General features: G+C 40.5%; 1 protein-coding gene across 6 annotated transcripts in view; it reads right to left on the bottom strand.

The window, feature by feature from the left end:
• Positions 1 to 20,723, bottom strand: part of Gpm6b (glycoprotein M6B) — a 141,418-nt gene that overhangs the window by 24,018 nt on the left and 96,677 nt on the right. The window contains exons 1-2 of one of the 6 annotated variants that reach the window (XM_051174888.1): positions 19,678 to 20,076; positions 11,243 to 11,362 (exon numbers count right to left, since the gene is read on the bottom strand). The exons of 1 other annotated variant lie outside the window; for it this stretch is intronic. In XM_051174888.1, coding sequence (XP_051030845.1) covers positions 11,243 to 11,362; positions 19,678 to 19,738 — 181 coding nt within the window. In that variant the 5' untranslated portion in view covers positions 19,739 to 20,076. Of the gene's footprint in view, positions 1 to 11,242; positions 11,363 to 19,677; positions 20,077 to 20,723 lie in introns of those variants that run through there. 4 more of the 6 variants (XM_051174889.1, XM_051174894.1, XM_051174890.1 and 1 more) reach the window with 4 other exon arrangements.

Below are 20,723 nucleotides of genomic sequence, written 5' to 3'. Positions count from 1 at the left end.
TTCAACAGAGAAATGGCAGGAAGACCCTTACGACTGTCCAAGGGATTGCTGATGATTCTTTGAAGCTTAAGTGAGGATTCCCTTGCAATGAGTAGAATTTCCCTCCTGTCCCTTGTCACAAGTTTAAAAACCTCACAGCTTGTATAATGTAACCATTTGGGGTCTGCTTTTAGCTTGGACTAGTGTAACTCCTTCAGGCAATAAACTGAAAAGAGCCAAAAATTTACATTGTTTTTTAAAAACAACAACAACAACCATGCTAGATCAGAAGGTCTTGCTCTTTCTATTAGAAACATTTGGGAATCCTGATGTCTAAGGTCCACTGACCTGGACTGATTAGATTGGAATTTCCAGTTGATAAGTAGGTAATATTCAGAAACAACAGAGTTTGTTGTTGAAGCCTTTGCGCTTTCTTGGTGATCTCAATGGAAAACCAAGGATACAGAACACTGGTCAACAAATTGGTTAAAGGGGCAAATCTGGCTTGCTCTCCTTATAGCTACAAACTGAGAATGATTTTTACATTTCTAGGTAGTTAGCCAGTTGTGGTAGTATATGACAGAAGCCAAATGCTAAAGAGAATGAAACAGTAAGATCACAAGTTCAAGTCCAGTTTGGGCTATTCCTTTAGTCTGTGTTTATAATTCTCCTAAGTGAGCCAATTATCTAAATGGGGGGGGGGCTTGAAAAAATATGGAAAGCATTTGAAATTCAAACTTGTGCAACCATGAATAAAACTTTATTAGCACATGGCCTCCTACATTCATATCAGTCAAGTTCGGAGGCAGAGCTCAGTGGTTGGCCATGGATAATTTCATCAGGCCCTCTATAGGGAGAGCCTTCAGAGCTCCACCAGAGAGAACAGTGGCTGGCAGACTTTACCATGCAGAACTCTGGCTATGGGCTAGAGAGTTCAGGCAGTAAAGTGCTTGCTGCGCAACCATGGGAACTCGAGTTTGACGTCTAGAACTCATGCAAAAATATGAGGTGGCATTTTGTAATTTCAGTGCCGGGAAGGTAGAGATAGGCAGGCAGATCCCAGGGGCTTGCTGGGTAGCCATTTTAGCCTACAAAGAGAGCTCCCGTCTGAATGAAAAACTTTTTCTCAAATAACAAGGTGGATGGTACCTGAGGAATGACACCTGTGATTGTCCCCTGGCCTCCACAAGTGCACACCCCCAACACTAACACACGCACACACACACACACACACACACACACACGCACACACACACACACACACACACACACACACACACACACACACACACTTCAGTCTTGGAGAAAACCAAGTTGCTGCTTTTCTGACCAGCTCCCAGAAGATTCTCTGGTACTGGTCTACCAGGCCCACCCTGAGCCAGGAAAGCAGAGTTTTTTTTTTTTAAGGATTTGGTTGAGCCCTGGGAGATTGTGAAGCCCATTCAGGAGGCCGGTGAGGTCCAAACTCTTTCTATAACATCAAGAAGGCATTATTTATTTTTGTCACTGTACTGACATTTGCACGGTAAAAGTGCTGATGCCAAAGCACAAAGTAGACCGTGGCTCCCAAGTGTAGTAAGCACATTCTTCAGCATGAAGCATCGTAGCAAGACAGAAAACTGCAGAGCTGGCTTTGTGTCAAAGCATCCTCGGTACAAAGAAGACATCTATCTGTGTACAATACCACATATGTTAATACATGGGATTTATTAAATATCAACCCGAGACTGCATTTTTGAAGATTCTGCACAATGGAAGTGCAGGAAGTTCAGGGCACTTGGATGGATAGCGCATAGCAAGGGATGGCCATAATCTTCCTCAAAGTTCCGGTTCAGTTGTGTTACAAACCCACCTAGCACCTTTTCTCATGGAACACTATTTTCTTTTTCTGGAAGGAAGCTCTGACAGGCTGTAGTTACTCAGACATAGCTATTTACAAGAAATTTTCTCAGCAATGAAATGAACTAAGTGAACAGCTTGTCATTTCAAAGAAAACAACTGATGGTATCCTTTGCCAATGAACTTGGGGAAATGTGTAACCTGCCACAGTGAGACTGATAGTTTCCCCAACTCAGATGACTTCTTCACGAAGCCTTAGAAGTGATATAAAGATGCGGGGCTTTTTGTGGCTCAATAAAATGTGTCAAATACACACACACACACACACACACACACACACACACACACACACACGTAGTGTTTTCCAAATAATCAGTGTGTGACTTTACAAAAATCATTTCTTAATATAAGAGCCAATCAAAGTCCAGGTTATAGCAGTGGATTTTAATAGATCAAGTTACAAAAGGATCATCAATATGGTTTCAGATTTAACATTGTGAATAGTCATTAAGAAACCACTACTTGGACAAGATGACTCTGTGGGTAAAGTTGTGCTTGCTGGCAAGCTTGATCTGAATTCCATCCCTGAGACCCACATGGTGAAAGGAGAGAAATGACTTCTGTTAAGTTGTCCTCTGACCATCCCTCATAAAGGACAAAGAAACCACTACTTAATTAATCTTGTCATTAGCAGAAAAGAATGTCAAATTCTGTGATTATCTGAAAAGTCCACTGAAACTCTCCTCCAACCTTATATCCATGAAAGATGGAGTTTTCTTCATATATCTCAACTAGAGGAAGCCAAGCCAAGATAGCACTGGATGAATGTGGAGGCAGAGGGAGAATTCACATTAAGACCATATTATAAAGATTAACCAGCAAGAACAACAGTACTTACTCTTCTCACTAAAGTATTTCAATTTGGAAAATATTTCTCTTTTGAAGATGCTATTTGGGATAACATAGGATGGGTTCATTTTTTAATATGGATGTTGAACTGAGGATGCAGCTCAGTGGCAGAGCACATGCTTAACATGTACAAGGCAGCCTCTCTTGGGTCTCATTCTGTCCAAACCAAAAGTTTAGTGTTGATTATAATTTCTTATGTAAAAACACTTATTCATATAACCAATACCATCCAAATCTTTTGCTTTTGAGCGGGGCTCTAACATTATGAGTATAAAGGGGCCTCACATGCCAAAGTCTGAGAATCAGCAATTCAGAGCACTATAAGATATTATGAAGTCAATTCGTGGAAGGGAGGCTTCCCTTAAAGAGCTAAGTACAAAGCCACTTACAAGGTATCTTACCTCCCAGTCCTTTTGACTTACTTATAGACCTAGTTATGAATGTTCAACCATGTAATGATAAGAATACTGAGACTATTTCTAATGTCATAAAAATAATCATTTCTCAGTAGACCTATCTAAGTTTTCCATAAAATCTATCTAACAAGGAACTTTAATTTCTGTGCTACACCATAAAACTCTTAAAATAGATTAACCTTCAACATTTGTGATAATATGTGAACAATGGGAGCTAGGTGACCACAAAAAAGTTAGACAGGTACATGGCTTGGAATAAACAAATTCAAGAAGCAGATACTCATTAGCCCTTCTTTTGCTTTCTACAAGAACTGGCTTTGGCTTTCCTAAAGATCATGTTTAATCAACCCTTTGCCTGGTAAAGTGGGGAAGCAGGGGGTGAGGGAGACTGACACTGAGTAGGGAAAACTAGCTCTAAGTCCAGGTAACACTGATTTTTCAGAGAAGGAAAATCTGTGGGAAGTGAAGCTGAGGTCTAGTGACATTCAACATCCTTGACCATTTGGGAGTAAGCATCTTTGCTTTTCTGGATTCATTCATTGAGTCTGTTGATTCGCTGCTATGTGTGAGATACTGTGCCAGGGCTTTCAGTTGTTCCCTTCCCAACGCTGATCCTTGTAGCAGTTGGTGAAGGAACAACATACAAGTATATCACTTTTAATTAGGATATGAAGAGAGGCAACATAGGGACATGGGGAGTGAGGCAGGGACAGACGTTCTTGGTTTGTGTGAGAGACTGATGAAAGAGCCTATGGATAGACTGAGTGTAGATAGGCCTTGGAGAGCATAAATACTCCCGTGATAGGGCATTGGAGAAGGAGTGCTATATCAATGTCGTGTGGGAGCCAAGATTTAGTTGAGTTTCTCAAGGACACTAGGGTAGTGTTAGGAGAAGTCGGAAAGAAAGGCAGGTGGCCCCCTTCCAACCGTAGGAGGCCGTCAAGCCAGCCGGAGCCTCTGTGCTTCATTGGCAAGCAGGAGAGGGGGCAGGTTTGTGTGCAGGCGAGTGACATGATGGGAGATGTGCTTGTGAGATTCATCTAGCACTAGTGTGTAGGCTGGGCCTGAGTGGGTGCAAGCCAAAGTCTTCAGCTGTGGGTGGAGGTAGAATCAGTCTTTCTGAGTTTTATTCAAAGGGGACAGGGTGTCTTCAGGGGAAGCAGGAAGGATGAAAATCAGACAAAGCCACAGAGCTATTAAGCAATCAATGTCACATGCCAATTTGTAGGGATAGATAAATGAGAAAGGGCAAGAGAACCTATGTGAAGCCATCTTTGTAAGACCATTCTAGAAAAGCACAGGAATCCAGAGAGAAGGTAAAACAGAGATTAATTATGGGAAGGAGGAGCAAGGAAGGAATTAAAGAGGGCTTGGTGATCTTTGCGAATGACAAAATAACATCATCATACTTAGTATACAAGGAAGCGAAGATTTAACCCTGAAATAGATTGAGAGTGATGATCAATCCTGACTGTCAACTCGACAGGATTTAGCATCACCATGGAGACAAGCCTGTGGACATGTGAGGGAGTTTCTAGATTGGGTTAACAGAGGTGGGAAAGCATCATCATTCCATGGGCTGGTGTCCTGGATGAATATAAAAGAGGACATGTGTAATACCTGCTTTAATCTCTCTCAGATCCTTGGCTATGGATGCAATGTGACCAGCTCTTTCATGCTCATGGCACCATGACTTCTTTGCCATGATGATCTACACTGGTGGTTCTCAACCTTCCCAATGTTCTGACCCTTTAATACAGTTCCTCATGCTGTGGTGAGCCCTAACCATAACATTATTTTCAGTTCTTCTTCATAACTGCAATTTTGCTACTGTTATGATCCATAATGTAAATACCTGTATTTTCCAATGGTATAAGGTGACCCCTGTGAAAGGGTCAACCGCCTACAGGGTCTTGACCCACAGTTTGAGAAATGGAGGTCTACACCTTCAAACTATGAGCCCAAATAAGCCTTTCCTTAAGCTGCTTTTATCAGGTATTTTGTTGACTCATATATGCATATTACTTCCACCTCAAAACAAGGTATTTTATCTATCTGTTTATTTCACGGGAAAGCAATCATAGATCATCTGTAATGGTCCTAGCTGGTTTATACAACGTTTTATAAAAACACAATGGTGCTATCACAACTGTCATAGAAATTTACACTAATTAACCCCAGGAAACAGTGCAGAAAGTACAGGAAGGTAAGATAGGAGAGTTTCAATCCTATGTGTCTCCTACCAGGCAGACATTTCATCACTGGTGTTATTCTCCTTAGGGTAAAAGCACTGTCCATGAAAGTTTCTAGATAAAATCCAAGCATAAGCTTCAACCTATCTAAATGGCTTTTTGAGACCAGGAGCATTTCACTTAGTATCAGCTTGCCACAGACACAGAAACTGGTTGTTTGTGGCTTCTGTGGAAGTGAATCAGGATAACAAAAAGGACACAGTCTGAAGAGGTGGGAGCTGCCAATGTTTTCTTCCCAGCCATGTCAGGGTATCTCTCCACTTACCTCCAAGAGGGTCAAAAGATGCTAAGGCAAAATTAAATAGTTGTCACTGAAAATAATGCAAAGCAGCAGTGATCAAACCTTACTACTTGCAAAGACCGAGTGGTACTCATTCTGGAATAATCTAAGCTTTGATCCTAAAACTATCTGTTGTGCCTGACAAAGAGCTCCAGATCAGCACCCAGGGCTGATGGATTCTCTCCTCCTTTTTCACCTTCTTTACTAAGCTAAAGAGTTTATGCAAGAGTAAGAGACTGGGTAAGCTGGTATAGTGGGGACTCATTGGGCTACTGGGACACAAAGAAGTGCTACTCGTGTACTGGGCAAATAGCAACCCCAAATTGGAATGTTTGTAAACAATCAAGAAGAATTTTCTGGATATATAAGATGGATGATTATAGCTTTTCCTAAGTAAACCATGAAGAGTTAGTGTACAATAGACGGCATTTTATAAAAATAAAAAGCAAAGAAATCCTGGAAAGCAGAGAACTGCAGAGTGCGAATCACAACTACAATATACTCACATTGTCTTCACCTCCTCTGAACCAGAAAACCCTGAGTAGTTAGAAGCATATCATAGGCAGACAGCTTCCCCAGCTTCAGCTGTACATACTCAGAAAGCTGCTGCACCTAGACTCTAGGGAACAGAGTGACAAGCGCCATCAGAACCTGCATGATATGGCCACCCCTCCAATGATGGAGGATACTGTATTACAGACAGGTACCATGTTCCTGCCACATGTCAAAATAGCAAGAAAGGGGTTTCTCTATCGAGATACATTTCAGGTGTTTGACAATACAACCCTCAAACATAGTGGCCATAAATCCCTAACTTCTGAAAGATTGGCCCTAAGGGACAGTAGCACCTCCTCCATTTCTGGCTAACAGCAGATCCCGAGGTAGAAGTTGAATTTCAAGGTCAGCAGTGAAGGGGGCAAATGAACTGCCTCCAGGAATGTGAACTTGTTCACAGCAGTGACCTCAAGGTACTCTCAGGGTATTCTCTCCCAGCAGCCCTCCACGCTTTCTTGGATCCATTCTTGGTAATGCAAGTCGCCAAACTTGGGCACCAACCCTTCCTCCAGCTTGCCTTTCCTGACACACACCATCCCGTCACACAAACAAAAGGGTGTGTTCCTTGTTTGTACTTCTGGATTTATCTATGGACGTCTCAATCCAAGTACCAGTAGTTCGCATTTGGTTGTTGGGTTTTTTGTTTGTTTGTTTGCTTGTTTTTGAGAAAGGGTTTCTTGTACAGTCCTGGTTGTTCTGGAACTTGCTCTGTAGACCAGGCTGCCCTGGAACTCACAGAGGTCTGCCTGTATTTGCCTCCCAAGTGCTGGGATTAAAGGTGGGACCCTCCACCCCCTCACCAGGCATTTTGGAAAAAATAATTGGAGGTTGGCGAAGTGAGTGGATGTCTTTACTTCTCAGGCTGAAGTCTGGATTCTTATTCTGTTAGTTTGCAGCCTATGGTAGATAACCATCCCTGACACATAATTGGACAATATTGAGGAAGACAGGAGACACTTGTGCCTCTTTCCCATGATCTCATCCACAAGTTTCTTCTCTATCATTCTTATTCATGTACCTTCATAAGCACAGAAGGGGGGGGAATGATTTAAAACTGTCACAGAGCAGTTAAGGTTACATAGTGAGACTCTGTCTCAAAAGAACTAAAACTAAAATAAAATAAAACTGTGACAGCACTTGGGAAGTGTAAGCAGGAGGATCAGGGGTTCAATGTCATTCTCATCTACACAGAGAGTTCAAGCCCAGTATGGTTTGCATGACACCCTGTCTAGAGGGGTGTGGGGGGGCAATAGTAATAGTAACTATAAACTCTTAAACATGTAATCTCCTTAGATGTTACAGTGAAAAGAATGATAGGCATGGAGGAGGAATCAAAGCAAAAGACCCTGGTGGGGAACAAGAAGTTGGGGTAAGGTGGTCTCTGCTAGAGACTGCAGGAATGAGAGAGGCATTTTTTTTTTTTGGCAAAGATTTTCTGGTCAGCCAGTATCAATACTTCCTTGGCCTCCATGGAAAGAAACTGAGAGTTATGTAGGGAAAGTGAAAAAAAAAAAAAAAAGACAAGACACATAAGCCATATGGAATTCTCTATTTTTTCCCCTCATACCATCTGGTTTAAAATCTAAGAACAGGATGGCAAAACTGTGTCGATTTTGGAGCCAAGAAACCTGGGGAGACAATGACATGACTGGGCCAGGACTTCTCCCTCTGTGATCTAATCATCTTTTACACTGTCAGATGTAATGTTGCTCTAGATACAAATGGGACTTCCGACATATATTTGGCGCCAGAGAAGCCAAAGATTGGGTGAATGAATACAAAAGTTAAAACAATACACACAAACATATAAACCAATTCAGGATTTCGGGAGATCACCCTTTAAACTTCAAAGTTCAAATCGAATGCAAGGATTTTCTTTCGTTCAGGCAAGAACCTGATAGCTCCCAGAATTCTTCATTGTAATATCACCAGCAACCTGAGGCCATGGGCAGCCTGGACCTCTCATTATACCTACAATTTCAAAATACCCGAAAACACGACTTTTTAAAGTGGGGCACGGAGGAGAGAATGGCAAACTCGTGTTGAACTCAACTTCTTTGGTGCTGAACATTGAGTTAATGGCCAATGGAGCTTCACAGTTTGGGCTCTCAAGAAAGATGAGTGACTGTAGTGGCAGTCAGACTTTGATTGTGGGTGGGATAGCATGCCCTAAACAAGCAGTATCACCTTCAGAAACCCATGTCCCTCAGGGTCCCCCCTCAAAAAAAATTCAAGAAAGTCTTTGAAGCCTTACTTTTGTTGTTATTATTCAGATGCAACTGCAGCTTCCGTTGCCCCACACTCTGAGTTTCCAGCTGTCAGGCGAAAAACAGACACATTGTGCTCTTCTATAAAATTGCTTAATGCCTGGAGAACACTCCAGAATCCAGAATTATGGACAGAGGTGAGGTGTGTTTTCCTCTAGGAAGATGACTGTTTATTTTTTACCACAGAGATTAGTGTCTGGTGTTCAGGAATCACACACACACACACACACACACACACACACACACACACACACTATGGTCAAAGGACAATTTGCAGGAGTCAGTTCTTTCCTTCTACCATGTGGATCCAAGGTATTGCTAGCAAGTGCACTTATCCACTAAGCCATCTTGCCACCCAAACATTTATTCTTCAAATAAACACCATCCTGTCTCAAAAGCAGCAGTTTGTGGTTCCTAGTGGGTAACAATACTCCCTTTCTCTTTTGCCCTTGAGTTACATATATATAATGGGATGGGTTAAATATGGTCAAAGAAGCAAACAAACAAATTAAACATGGCTTCTAGATATAACTTATATACTAGAAAAGTCACTTTTTAAAAAATGGTAGGGTCTTACTATGAATCACTGGACCCGTGTAGCCCAAGTTGTCATTCAATTCATGGTAATCACCCTTCTTCTACCTCCCAAGTTCTAGGATTATGGGTGTGTGTTCCACTGTGCCAGGCTCTTATCTATTTTAAAGGCTACACTTCAGTAGCTTTGAATTAATCTAGAGTTGTATAATCATCCCCACAATCTAACTTTAGAACATTTGCATCACCCTAAGAGAGATCCTTGGTGCTCATCTGTAGTCAATCTCGGCTCCATACTCCCCTAAGACCCTGGAAACCATTCTGTAAGGAGTGCCCCTAAGGACTTACCACTTCTGGAAACTCAATACAAATGGAGTCTCAGGTGCTTGGGCTCCTATGTTTGGCTTCTTTTACATAGCTTTATGCCTTTAATGTGTGTTATGTCACACTATGCAATGGTACTTTATTCCTTTTCATTGCTGAACAGGAATTCATTGTATAGTTGTGTTATAGTGAATAGCAACAGCAACTTTTAAATCAAGATCCCAGCCCTCACCACCACATTCTTTGAAGGATCTATGCTAAAAGATGCTTGATCCATTCTTATTCACCTTGTGGGCACACACAGAACAAGCAAGCACCTATGGGCTGGGACTGTAGCTCTGTTGGTAGAAGGCTTGCTGAGCATGAATGGGGCCCCTGGTTTGATCCCTGGTACTACATAAACTGAGTATGGTGACATACACCTGTAATCACAGAACAAGATCATCCGTCAGATGTTCAAGGACAACCTGAGATACATGAGATTTTGTCTCAAAGAAGGAGAAGGAGTAGGAGGAGGAGAAGACACAGAAGCAGCCACCCTATCAGTCCTACGTGAAATGATGGTGTGCACAACACAGAACTAAATCCAAAATCCAGGTCTTCCATTAAACATGATGTTTTATAATATCCCTCAAGATGTTTCTTTCTAATGCATTCAGTACACTGCCATTTCATTGTTCTTTTTAGGGGTGTTGTGTGAGACACACACACACACACACACACACACACACGAAGACTAAAGGTCGATGCTGGGTATCTTCCTCTCTTCCTTAGTTTTTGAAACAGGGTCTTTAACCAACCCAGAGTTCACCAACTGACTTTAAGCTTCAGTGATTCACCTGTCTCTACATACCTCTCATGCTGAAATTACAGATGCACACCACCATTTGCTTTTACATGGGTGCTAGGGATCTGAACTCTAGTCTTCATACTTGTGCAACAAGTACTTTTTACATTGAGACACCTCCCCAGCCTTACTGCTGCCATTTCTGGTTGATTCCTGAAATAAGTATATAACTCAGTTGGGAGAAATGACATCACAGGTGGAGACAAAATGATAGCAATATTGTAAAGCTTACTATTGAGTTTATCTGATCCATCACTGGTCCTTTATATCACATTTACACGATTTGAACTACCATCATACATTGAACTAATTGAGCTGAACATTAAGACACATTCAGGCTTTGGGGATGGGGAATGGGAGGTTCATACAGCTCAGCAACCTCTCCATCTCAAATCTTCAAATTGACCCATAAACATTTTGCTCAGACCTAGCCCTGTAGTGGTCACAGAGGTGAGGGTCCTTCATGAGCAAGAAAAATGAAAACTGGACTCAAAGGACCTGCCTAGTGGGGATTCTAATACATAGCTATCTGATCTTCATTTCATAGGCTTTGGATTTTGCTTTCCTGAAAGTATGGGTTGATACTAAAGGAGGGTCGTACAAAGCAGTTCCATTGAAGCAACATATCAATATGCTCAAGACATTCAGAGATGAGGCTCCTTGACGTCTCTGACCCAGTTCTGGGCCCTTGGGTGGATATGTACAGGCCTCCTATTCCATATCTAATCCAAACATCTGAATGTCTGTGGTTAACCCAAAGACATAGTTTACTGTACACTGTTCCCTTTGATACAAAGAAGTAGGTTGAGGAAAGAGAGGGGAGAGGGAAGAAGGTGGAGAAAGATGGGTGGAATGGAAAGGGGGAAATAAAAATGAAAATGATTAAAAATTATTAAAGGGCCATTTCCACCCACACCAATGTCAACAAATGAATACATCAAGAAAAACATAAAATATCACCAAACTGAAAGAGCCATTATAAATCACAATCAAGATAACAGTCGAGTTGTCTGTGGAGTTCACCCCAAGGCTGTATTTACCTGGACTGCTCAAGGGGCCAGCCCTGTCCCCCAGGGTTGGCACAGGACGGTACTGATGGTTCTTTGAGCCTGGGTACATCCAGTGGTACCTGCCAATTTCCATTTCAGCTCTGCTGTTCACTGCCAATTTCAGTGGCAAAGAGTCAGTGTCTATCTCCAGCAAAGATTCTATTATCAGCATTTCTATTTATTCTCTTACCATATAGTAAAATAAAATGGGGAGTTAAAAATGTGCTACTAAAATTCAACCCTTCAGTACCAAATTATAAAGTCAATATAAGTCAGAATCAGTTAGACTCTTGTCCCCCCAATTTTGAATTGAGGCTTACCCAAATTACCAACATTTCTTTGTTTCTATTTTCTGTATTATCTCCTCCCCTAAAATGTTCATTTGGGGATGATACTGTTCATGGTAAAAAAAAAAAAAAAAAAAAAAAAAAACATGTGGTTTTACTTAATGTGTTTTTTTTTCTGTTTATTTCCTTTTCAGACCTACAAATACTGTAATTCTTGCCAACTGCACAAGCGAAGGTGAACAGTGGCTCACTCCCTATTATGGTCCCCATTCCTGTTCCAGAACTCTGGAAAATTACACTATGTTAAATTCTGGATGAAACTTCCAAGTTTCCATTGACATCTCAGGTAGCCTCTGCCACTTCATCTTCGGCTCAGGGCATCACAGAGTCCAGGATATTCTGAATTGAATTCTATTTCAGTTATCTTCCAGTGTTCATAGAGAAAGAATTGCTTGTTCATATGGTAACAAATAGTTTCCCAGGAACTCTATCTGGTAATAGATTCCCCACTTCTTAGGGGACTGGAGAGACAACAGTATTTCTCAATTTTTCAGGCAATAAAATGTGTGAAGTGGTGATGTCCTCTGAGGTATAACAAAAACTTAAATATTTTTAAAAAATGCCTTTGGCATTGATGTGGGTAATGATTCTATCAGAAGATGAGGTTTTAAGGTTCCATGTGGTGCCTCAAATTATTGAAGACCTAATAAATAACAATACTGTGAGGCTAGCAAATGCCCATCCTCACCAGATATACTACAAAGCTTACTAAGCCTTAGAAACATCCCAGTTCCACTCGTCAGTCTTAAAAAACCCTCAAGATATTGAAGACAGGGACACACTTTGGTTAGTGATGCTTCAGAGAAGACCCTTTTGGATTCAAGGTCAGATAAAAATATCCTATTTAAAAGGAAAGAAGGACTGTGAATGTGTAGTACAGTGATAGAGTACTTGTGTAGCATATGTAAGGCTCTGGGTTAAATTTCTTTCCTTTTTGACAGGGTTTCTCTGAGTAACAGTCCTGGAATGGGCTAAATTTCTAACACACACACACACACACACACACACACACACACACACACACACACACACACAAAGTAAATAAAGGTTCTCAAGAACAGAAGCATACCATAAAACTAGTTTTGCTTCTTCTGGTTGGGTTGTTAATGATGATCGCTATAATTTATGGCATGCTTACAGTGTGCTAGCCATAGTGTTAAGAACAGGATGCATGCTGTCTCACTAGCTATAATAACTCTAGGAAATTATCAGTCAATCTTGACAAGTGAAGAATGGAGTTCAAGAAGAGACCCATCACTTGCACAGGGACACAACCTGAAGGTAGAGCCCAGCTCTGCAGTTAGAAAATCAGCCTCCAGAGGGCGCACATTCAAAACCTTAGCTTCAAAGGTTTCCTCCCTCCTCTCCCCTTGGGGAACTAGAGAAGTTCTATCTTTTCCTTGTTTCTCAAGTTGTTAAGGCCAGTGAGAGCTGTTATAAGGTCCAAGTGAAAGTGAGTAGTGCTTCAATGGTTCCTAAAGAAATAGTCCTGGTTACCTGTTTATTCAGGGTTCATGAAACTTAACTCTACTTTCCCTGGAATTAGATGTTTGCCATCTGGTTTTTAGGGCTGAGGGTATAGCTCAACAGTAGACCACTTGCCTAGCATATGTGGTACCCTGGATTTGGTCCTGGGTACCACCCAAACAAAACCAAAACAAATAAACAAAAACTTCATCCAATTTTCAAAAGCCATTATGTTAGACAAAGGTTATAGTACATTCTCAGACAGAAAAGAAGCCCAGCTAGGCTGGTGCAAAGACCCTTAGGGCCAAGTCACCTCACAGTATAAGCTGACTTCCTTTTGGTAAAGTTGATTGGGAGGCCTTCATATTGACCTCTAAAGTAAAAAGATTTTAAGCAGTTGAATCTCTTCTGATAGGAATTTTTTCTTTTCTTTGTGTGTGTGTGTGTGGGAGGGTGATAGGGATTGAACACAGAACCTCATGCAACTAGGCATGTCAATCTACCCCCACAACCATCATCTTGTTCTAAATTTTATCTATATATGTATAGCACACAACAGTTCCTAATTAATGATTGTTGGATAAGTATTTCACTGAAAGAAAAGGACCACCCTAGGGGTTATGGATCCCCATCATGCTGACTTCCCTCTTAGTCAATGAAGTGTGGCTGGAACACTGTCATATGAACGTGTGTACATAATATTTATGGCTGCAATCCTGAGGGCATATCTGTGCCATGCACTCATAACCTCACATAGATGGGAATGTCTGCAGATATCTGGGTACTCAGGCAGTATCCACTGAGCCAAGATAATGAAAATGCATGGATTATCCAACTGTGATTTTTAAAAAATTGCTCCCTGTGTGTGTGTGTGTGTGTGTGTGTGTGTGTGTGTCTCAAATCTATGTTTGTGCACCACATGCAAGTTGGAGCCAACAGAGGTCAGAAGAGGCTACCACCACGTGGGTACTGGAACCCAACTCTGATCTTCTGTAAGAGCAGCAAGTGCTCATACCACTGTGCCATCTCTGTAGCCCTAAATCATGACAATTTCTCGGAGAACAATATGGCAGCTGGCCTTCTCAAGATTCTTCACAGACCGTGAAAATACTATGACTGCAGCAGATCCAGAGATAAGATCACACAACTGCATGGCTATTTTCCAATCTCTTGAACTAATACTTCTGGCCTTGGTTATAACAGCAAATCTTTAGATATGAGGGGGAAAAAAGAAAATCACTTCTGTGTTGTACTTTTGAGCAGAACTTAGAGACATTAAACACAGAGTGACCTGTAGTGTTATGGCATCAGACTACACTCTTTAATCCCAAGGACAGGATCCAGAACCTAGAAGGAGTGAAATACGTTTCTGATTCTAGGCATGGCCAGAATGAAGAAATGGTCTATTCATTACATAGGAAGACTACAACATGATTTCCTTCTGAGATGGTCAAAGAAAAGTGCCTATTGTGGCTCATGGGGCCATATACAATTGTGAGTGGTCATCACTAAAGTGGGTGCATGAAATAAATCATGGGAAATTGAGGAAAGAAAAGTGAAACAATGCTCCCATCCATATCCCCAGTTACTTTGATAATATGATGTAGGGGCGAGTGACTGCCAGTCTGGAGTGCTTTTACAAATTATCACCGGGAACAACCAAGTGACTAATATGGCTGATGAGGAAGACCACATTCACTAAGCAAGGTCTTTTCAAATCTGTTTGTCATTGTCTGTTGGCAGCCATAAGCTAAAATGTGAAGGGAAAGACTGGGTTCTGCCGGAATACTGGACAGGGCTGCAGGCTATCATTTGGGAAATAAAACTCTTACTGGAACACTGTTACATGCCCTTATACACATGCATCTGAGGCTGCTTCTTTATACTAGTATGGTGGAAGTAAGCAGGCATAGCAAAGATCTGTAGCCCGGAAGGGTAAAATATGTGCTACCTGGCCATTTATAGGAAAAGTGCTCTATGCCCTGGCACACAGTGGTAGGGAGGGCTTGGTATACAATGTGGTTAACACAATTAATAAAATCAGTCTGTAAAACAAGGCATTCTTTCATTTCCTCTTATTCACTCTCTAAAGCTAAGTATCATGGAGCTGGCTGAGGATCAAAAGTCTCTGACCCTGCTATTGGTGATTTGTCACCAAACAGTACAATATGGTTAAAAGCCATATGAAGTGACTTCTAATGATGCCTTTCACTCCTTCAACAGGAGCTGAGGGCACAGGAGGAGGAATGACATTTCAAAGGAGCATATTATTAAATGAATAAATGACTGACAAATGGTGAGTAAAACCTGGAGGGGAGCCTCCCTGTCTCCAAAAGCCATGGTGTCCCATTCTTCCTCCAGCCCATAGCCATCCCTTCTTCTGGTCAATTAGCTCATGTGTATGTCTATTTGGTCTAAAGGAAAAAGAGGGAAGGGGTGAATTTGGACTACTCCAATTCATTACCAGGCCTGGTAAAGTGAGTGGATATCATGCAGACACTGGTTGTTCTGCATGTCCATGGATACAGCAAGACTAAGAGATGGTGCACTAAGATCTCTTATGCTAAACTGACCTATATCTCCAAGTAACTGAAAAAAACCATCTTACAACACATGGCCACAATGGAGATTTATGCTCAATTTCAAGAAAGAGATAACATGGCCAAGTCGTGAAAGCATGTTCATGGAACGGATAACTAAAAGGGGACAGCTTGACCAACTTACTTAGGTCTTTCTCCACATTTAAATTTTCTTTAAAAACAACAACAAAAAAACCCAAAACCCACAATTCTTCCCCTCCCGAAACCATCAAAGGATGACATGTCATTCCTATCACATATGTTCCCCCCCCCCCCGCCATCTGGCCAGCCAGTTTTTGCTATGGCCTATTCCCCAAGCCCCATCACTTCAGATGCTCACCTTGGCAAACTTTTACAGAGAATAATAGAATAATAGCGTCTAAAACTTTTCTTGTATCACATTCACATAAACAAGTTAGTAAATGTCAGTAAGAATGTCATGAATCCTTCAGAATAATGTTAACATGTTAAATGTTCCAGAGAATTGCTTTTTTCTCTAAACAACAACAACAAAAAAAAAAATGGAGAACCAACATGCACATGTTTTACTAAATTTAAAAAATAAGCAGAAGATTACAATGAATCTGTTAATATTGTAAACAAGTCACTAATTCAAATTCATCTTGTATTCTGACTCTGTCCTCCACTTTACTTTCAGCCAAACATTATTTCCAATTTACCACATTTCTCTCTTCCTACGTGGCTAGAAACTTAATTTGATACTTGGATTCTGGGATTGATTTCAGCAACAATTTACAGGAACTGAACTAGCCTGTTTATAATTATTCTAGAAGATTCCAATTTCCTACATGTAATAAAAATAATTTTCAGCACAGATACTGTCCCCTCACAATAGAGCTCCTGAGCTGTTAGGGATTCAATTGTTTTTCTACCCCAGCAATTGCAGACACATCTGTTTTCACAAATGAAGTGACGCTAAGTGATACTCCATGGAAACAAATGGAAGCCTAGCTTTCCATCTTTTTATTAGCAGAGCCATCATCCACTTCCTTTAATTGTCTTATTCATTTTCTCTGCTCATTCCATCTTTGCTGAATCTGTTTACTCAGTTCTGCCACTTAATTCTACACTCTCATTTTAAAAAAGGTCACTTGTAATAATTTTGCATTTGCTATACTCATCTGAGAAAACCTGCTTTATTTTCTTAAAGAACAAACAAACAACCCAAGAGCAAACTCCTGTCTATCCCTGAACACTCTGTGAATTTTGGTTGCTCAGCAGCATTCTGGGATACATTATGAGAGCACTTCAAAAAACAAATGCCTTTCCTTTTGTGAAGACTTGGATCATTTTTGTCTGAAATAAGAACAAAGTGATTCTGATCGAGTTTCTAAAGACACAGACATCTTGGTGGCAGTTAGTGAATTGCAATAGCTCAGATGTGCTCCCCTATGTAAACTCCCTCTGGGAATGGATGCCAAGCAGAAAAGGCTGAGGTCAATTTATAAATCTTAGTTTAATTTACATTCTTTTTAGACACTGTAATAATTATCCAAAGATATTCATTCACAAGCTGTTGGGTGCTAGCCACTGGGCAACAACACCCTAATTAACAGACAGGCATTACCCCCGCCACCAATAACTGAAAACCAGTGGAGAAAGAGGGGCACATGGAATCACATATATGCATATAAACCTCTGTGAAGCAACAAAAATCTAGAGGATAACATGTAGGAACTAAGAAGTCTTACAGGCAAGCAAGAAGAAGAAAAAGATTCTCCAAGCTCCACAGATAATTTTTTAAGTTATATTGTTAAGTTTGCAAATGTTAATGTCAATGAAATAAGCATAGGTTTTAGACAATTAACATTACATCTGAAAGAATACAGAAGCAATGAGCATACCGGACCATTTGTGGCTACAGTTTTATAATAATGGCCCAGGAAACTAAGGAGTGACAAAGATACTTATGGGAGTTTGGGCGTTGGGCAGCTAGCTATGAACATAGTTATCCAAATCAAGATGCACTGATAAATCATCTTTCAGAATGCTTGGGGTGGGGTTCCACACAGTGATCACAATCTTGTTGCTGCAGATTGAGAATAAACTTCCTGGCCTGGATTCTGATCCAAACATGTGTTACACATGTGACCCTAGCTAAGTAGCTTGTCATTTTTGAATTATTTAACAACTATTGTTTCTGAACCCTGGTCATCATTAAAGTTCCTCTGAAAATGGTATTTTGCTTCTGATTTTGCCTCTATAACAATAGCTAGTTAGTTTTCATATCTTGGGGGTATAGTAGCAACCTGTATACCTGCTATTAAATATGTAGATGATGTAAACTAATGACAGTCTATGAGACTAAATGAGAATTAGCCACACAATTGCGTAGTAAATATTTTTGCCTTTTGTTTTTGGGAGAAAGACAAGAGACCCATTTCTGTAGATCTAGATGGTCTCGTAGAGGTCACAGTGGTTTTATCTGTCACAGACAAGCACGGCATTAATAAAAAAAACATGTATAAAGCAAAATCATCCACTTTAGGAGAAAAATGCTAAAAACTGTGGTTAAGTTTTCTACAGGATACTACTACATCATCACACATGCAATCAGCTTAGTATCTAATTGTGATGGAAATGAAACTTGATAAATATACCTGAGTTTCTTTTATTGCTATTTGACCATTCATGTAGATTAGGAAAAAAGTGAGAAAAAAAAATCACTTGCAAGAAAAGACAGAGTGTCTTTTGTTAGGGGATGAGTAGGCTGTCTATAAGGATTGAACTAAAGTACCAAGTTTAAAATTCAATTGCTATGTACTTGTTTCCCCTGAATTGTAAGTTAAAAAGTGACTAGATGGCAAATTTGTGGATTGTATCATGCTACTAAAATGAATAAAAAATTAAAGTGGTCTGTTTAGGATGGAATATTAATATAGGCAGAAAAATCTATATGAAAATAAGCAGCCTTTACCCCAATGTGCTATGAAGTTGAACTGCATATAGATGTGCTTTTCATGTTTAAAATGGTTGACAGCAGCAATTTCATATGGTTTCAACCCATATATTTATAAAGAAAATGTGGCTGGAGAATTACTATTATTTAATGACTACAATTGAGTGTAAAAGCCATGAGAAAAAACCTTAGCATGATGTTTTTTTTTTAAACCTGAGCCAATGCAGTTATAAAAAATGTTTTTGTGCATCTTATGACAGTTTTTAATCTCAAAACGAAGAGATCAATTACAGCGTAGCCAGACTCAGCTAACCTAACAGTGGCTGAGCTGTTTCTACAGGGCATCAAACTTGACCTTAGGCATCGCGTCTCATTTCTGCCATTTTCTTGGTGCAATAACGCCAATTTCTCCAAAGTCTGAATATCAAAATTATGACATGGTCTGAGACTTCCTTTAAGGATGGAGCCCTCGGACAATTTTCCTCCTCCAAATCTTTAAGACATAATCAGCAAAAGACCCCTTTCCTCCTATCAGTGCTAGGGACAAAGCTGATATCAAGCCTGCACTATAAATGACTATTTCATGTCATACTCTGATATATGGAAAGAACAACCATGTTAGAGTAAGAAACTTACAACATGTCTAAATTACACTGGTATTATTGGAATCAAAGCATATTTAGTATGCATGTCTCATATCTCTCCAGTTCCTCCTTAGCATTAGCAGAGGATAATGCGTCCCCTAATCCCTGAATGTAGCATGCAGAACACAGAATCTAAGTTATGACTGATTATTTATTTTAGGGGAGAGAGGGAGAGAGGAAGAGAGGGAGAGAGAGTTTTCTCACTCCAGCAGTCCAAGGTGATAAACTACAGATATTCTTCTACAAAATACCATGTTACATAGAAATACTTGCAACAGAAATAGAAGAGAGGCTACACAGTTAATTTAACATTAGTCCCCAGAATAAAGACAAAACCCACCCTAAACAAGACCACACCATCAGGGATTATTTTCGAGCCAGTTTTTACAAGAGAGAAAACCTGGATAACCCCTTTGAAACACCGTCAGTGAAAAGCTATAAAGCAGGCTATTGTCAAAGCGCTGGGTACCTTTTCTCTCTTGGCTTTGTTCAGTATTTTCCTCGGCTGCAGTTTCCATGGCTGGCTTCATACCATCCACCAAAAATGCTTTTCCCTGCTTTCCCCCAACACACACTTTTCCCCCTCCTCTTCCTTTTCTTTTGGACTCCCCCCTCTCTCTCTTCTTTACACCCGCCTGATTGAGAAGCTCTGTTCTTCACTACAGTAGATTACAGTGCCATCCAACATGCAAAAGTCTTGTCAGCGTCAATTTCGCTCTGCCTACTGGTCCATAGAGACAGCTGCCAAGGAGCAGGCGACCATACGTCACCGAGGATCCCAGTTATAAAACAGCCACTGTTTGCCCCCACTCCTAGTGCACCCCGGGAAGGTCCTGCTCCCCCACCAAGCTCTTCCTATTTGCTGTCTCCCTCTTAAGATCCCTCCCTCCCTCTCTCTCCCCCCTCTCTCCTCCCTTCTTTCTTCTTGCCAACTGCAACCCAATGAATACTAATTAATTCTCCCAGGAAATAATAGACTTGTGACATCAGAGGAAAGGATGTAGAGAAGAAAGAAGAGAACCCCCCTCCCACCACATGACTTGATCAGGCCACACTATATGTTATCTCTCAGGAGAATGCCTGTTTTCCTATGCTTCCCTTTCTGGGGAATCGGTTTTGTTTATTCTATTTATCCCCAAGCCCTGAAAAAGTATCTTCAAAAGCTGTGTCCTTGCTCTCTCTATATTTTTTAATACTTCTGTTTCACAAGTCTCTAGGCAGGCTGATTTTTAAAAGAATACTAAAAACAAGAGGATAAAAGTCTGAGAGAAGGAAGACACTCCAAATAGATTCAACAATGGCAACATAGGATTTCAGTATTAGAATTATTAGGATCTACTTCTTTGTATTAATATAGGAGAAATTTAGCTTAAACCCAATTTCTAAAAAGGGGTCCATGTTTATTCAACAATCAGTATATTGAAAGTATATCTAGCTGATATTTTGGTGGTTTCTAATATGAAAATAAAAACTTTTAAAAAATACATCTGCATGGCATTTTATTCATTAGCACTC

Source organism: Phodopus roborovskii, unplaced genomic scaffold, assembly GCF_943737965.1.
Source record: "Phodopus roborovskii unplaced genomic scaffold, PHOROB, whole genome shotgun sequence".
Classification (NCBI taxonomy): Eukaryota; Metazoa; Chordata; class Mammalia; order Rodentia; family Cricetidae; genus Phodopus; species Phodopus roborovskii.
Note: the sequence above shows the minus strand (reverse complement) of the source record. Positions and strands in the feature narration are given on the sequence as shown.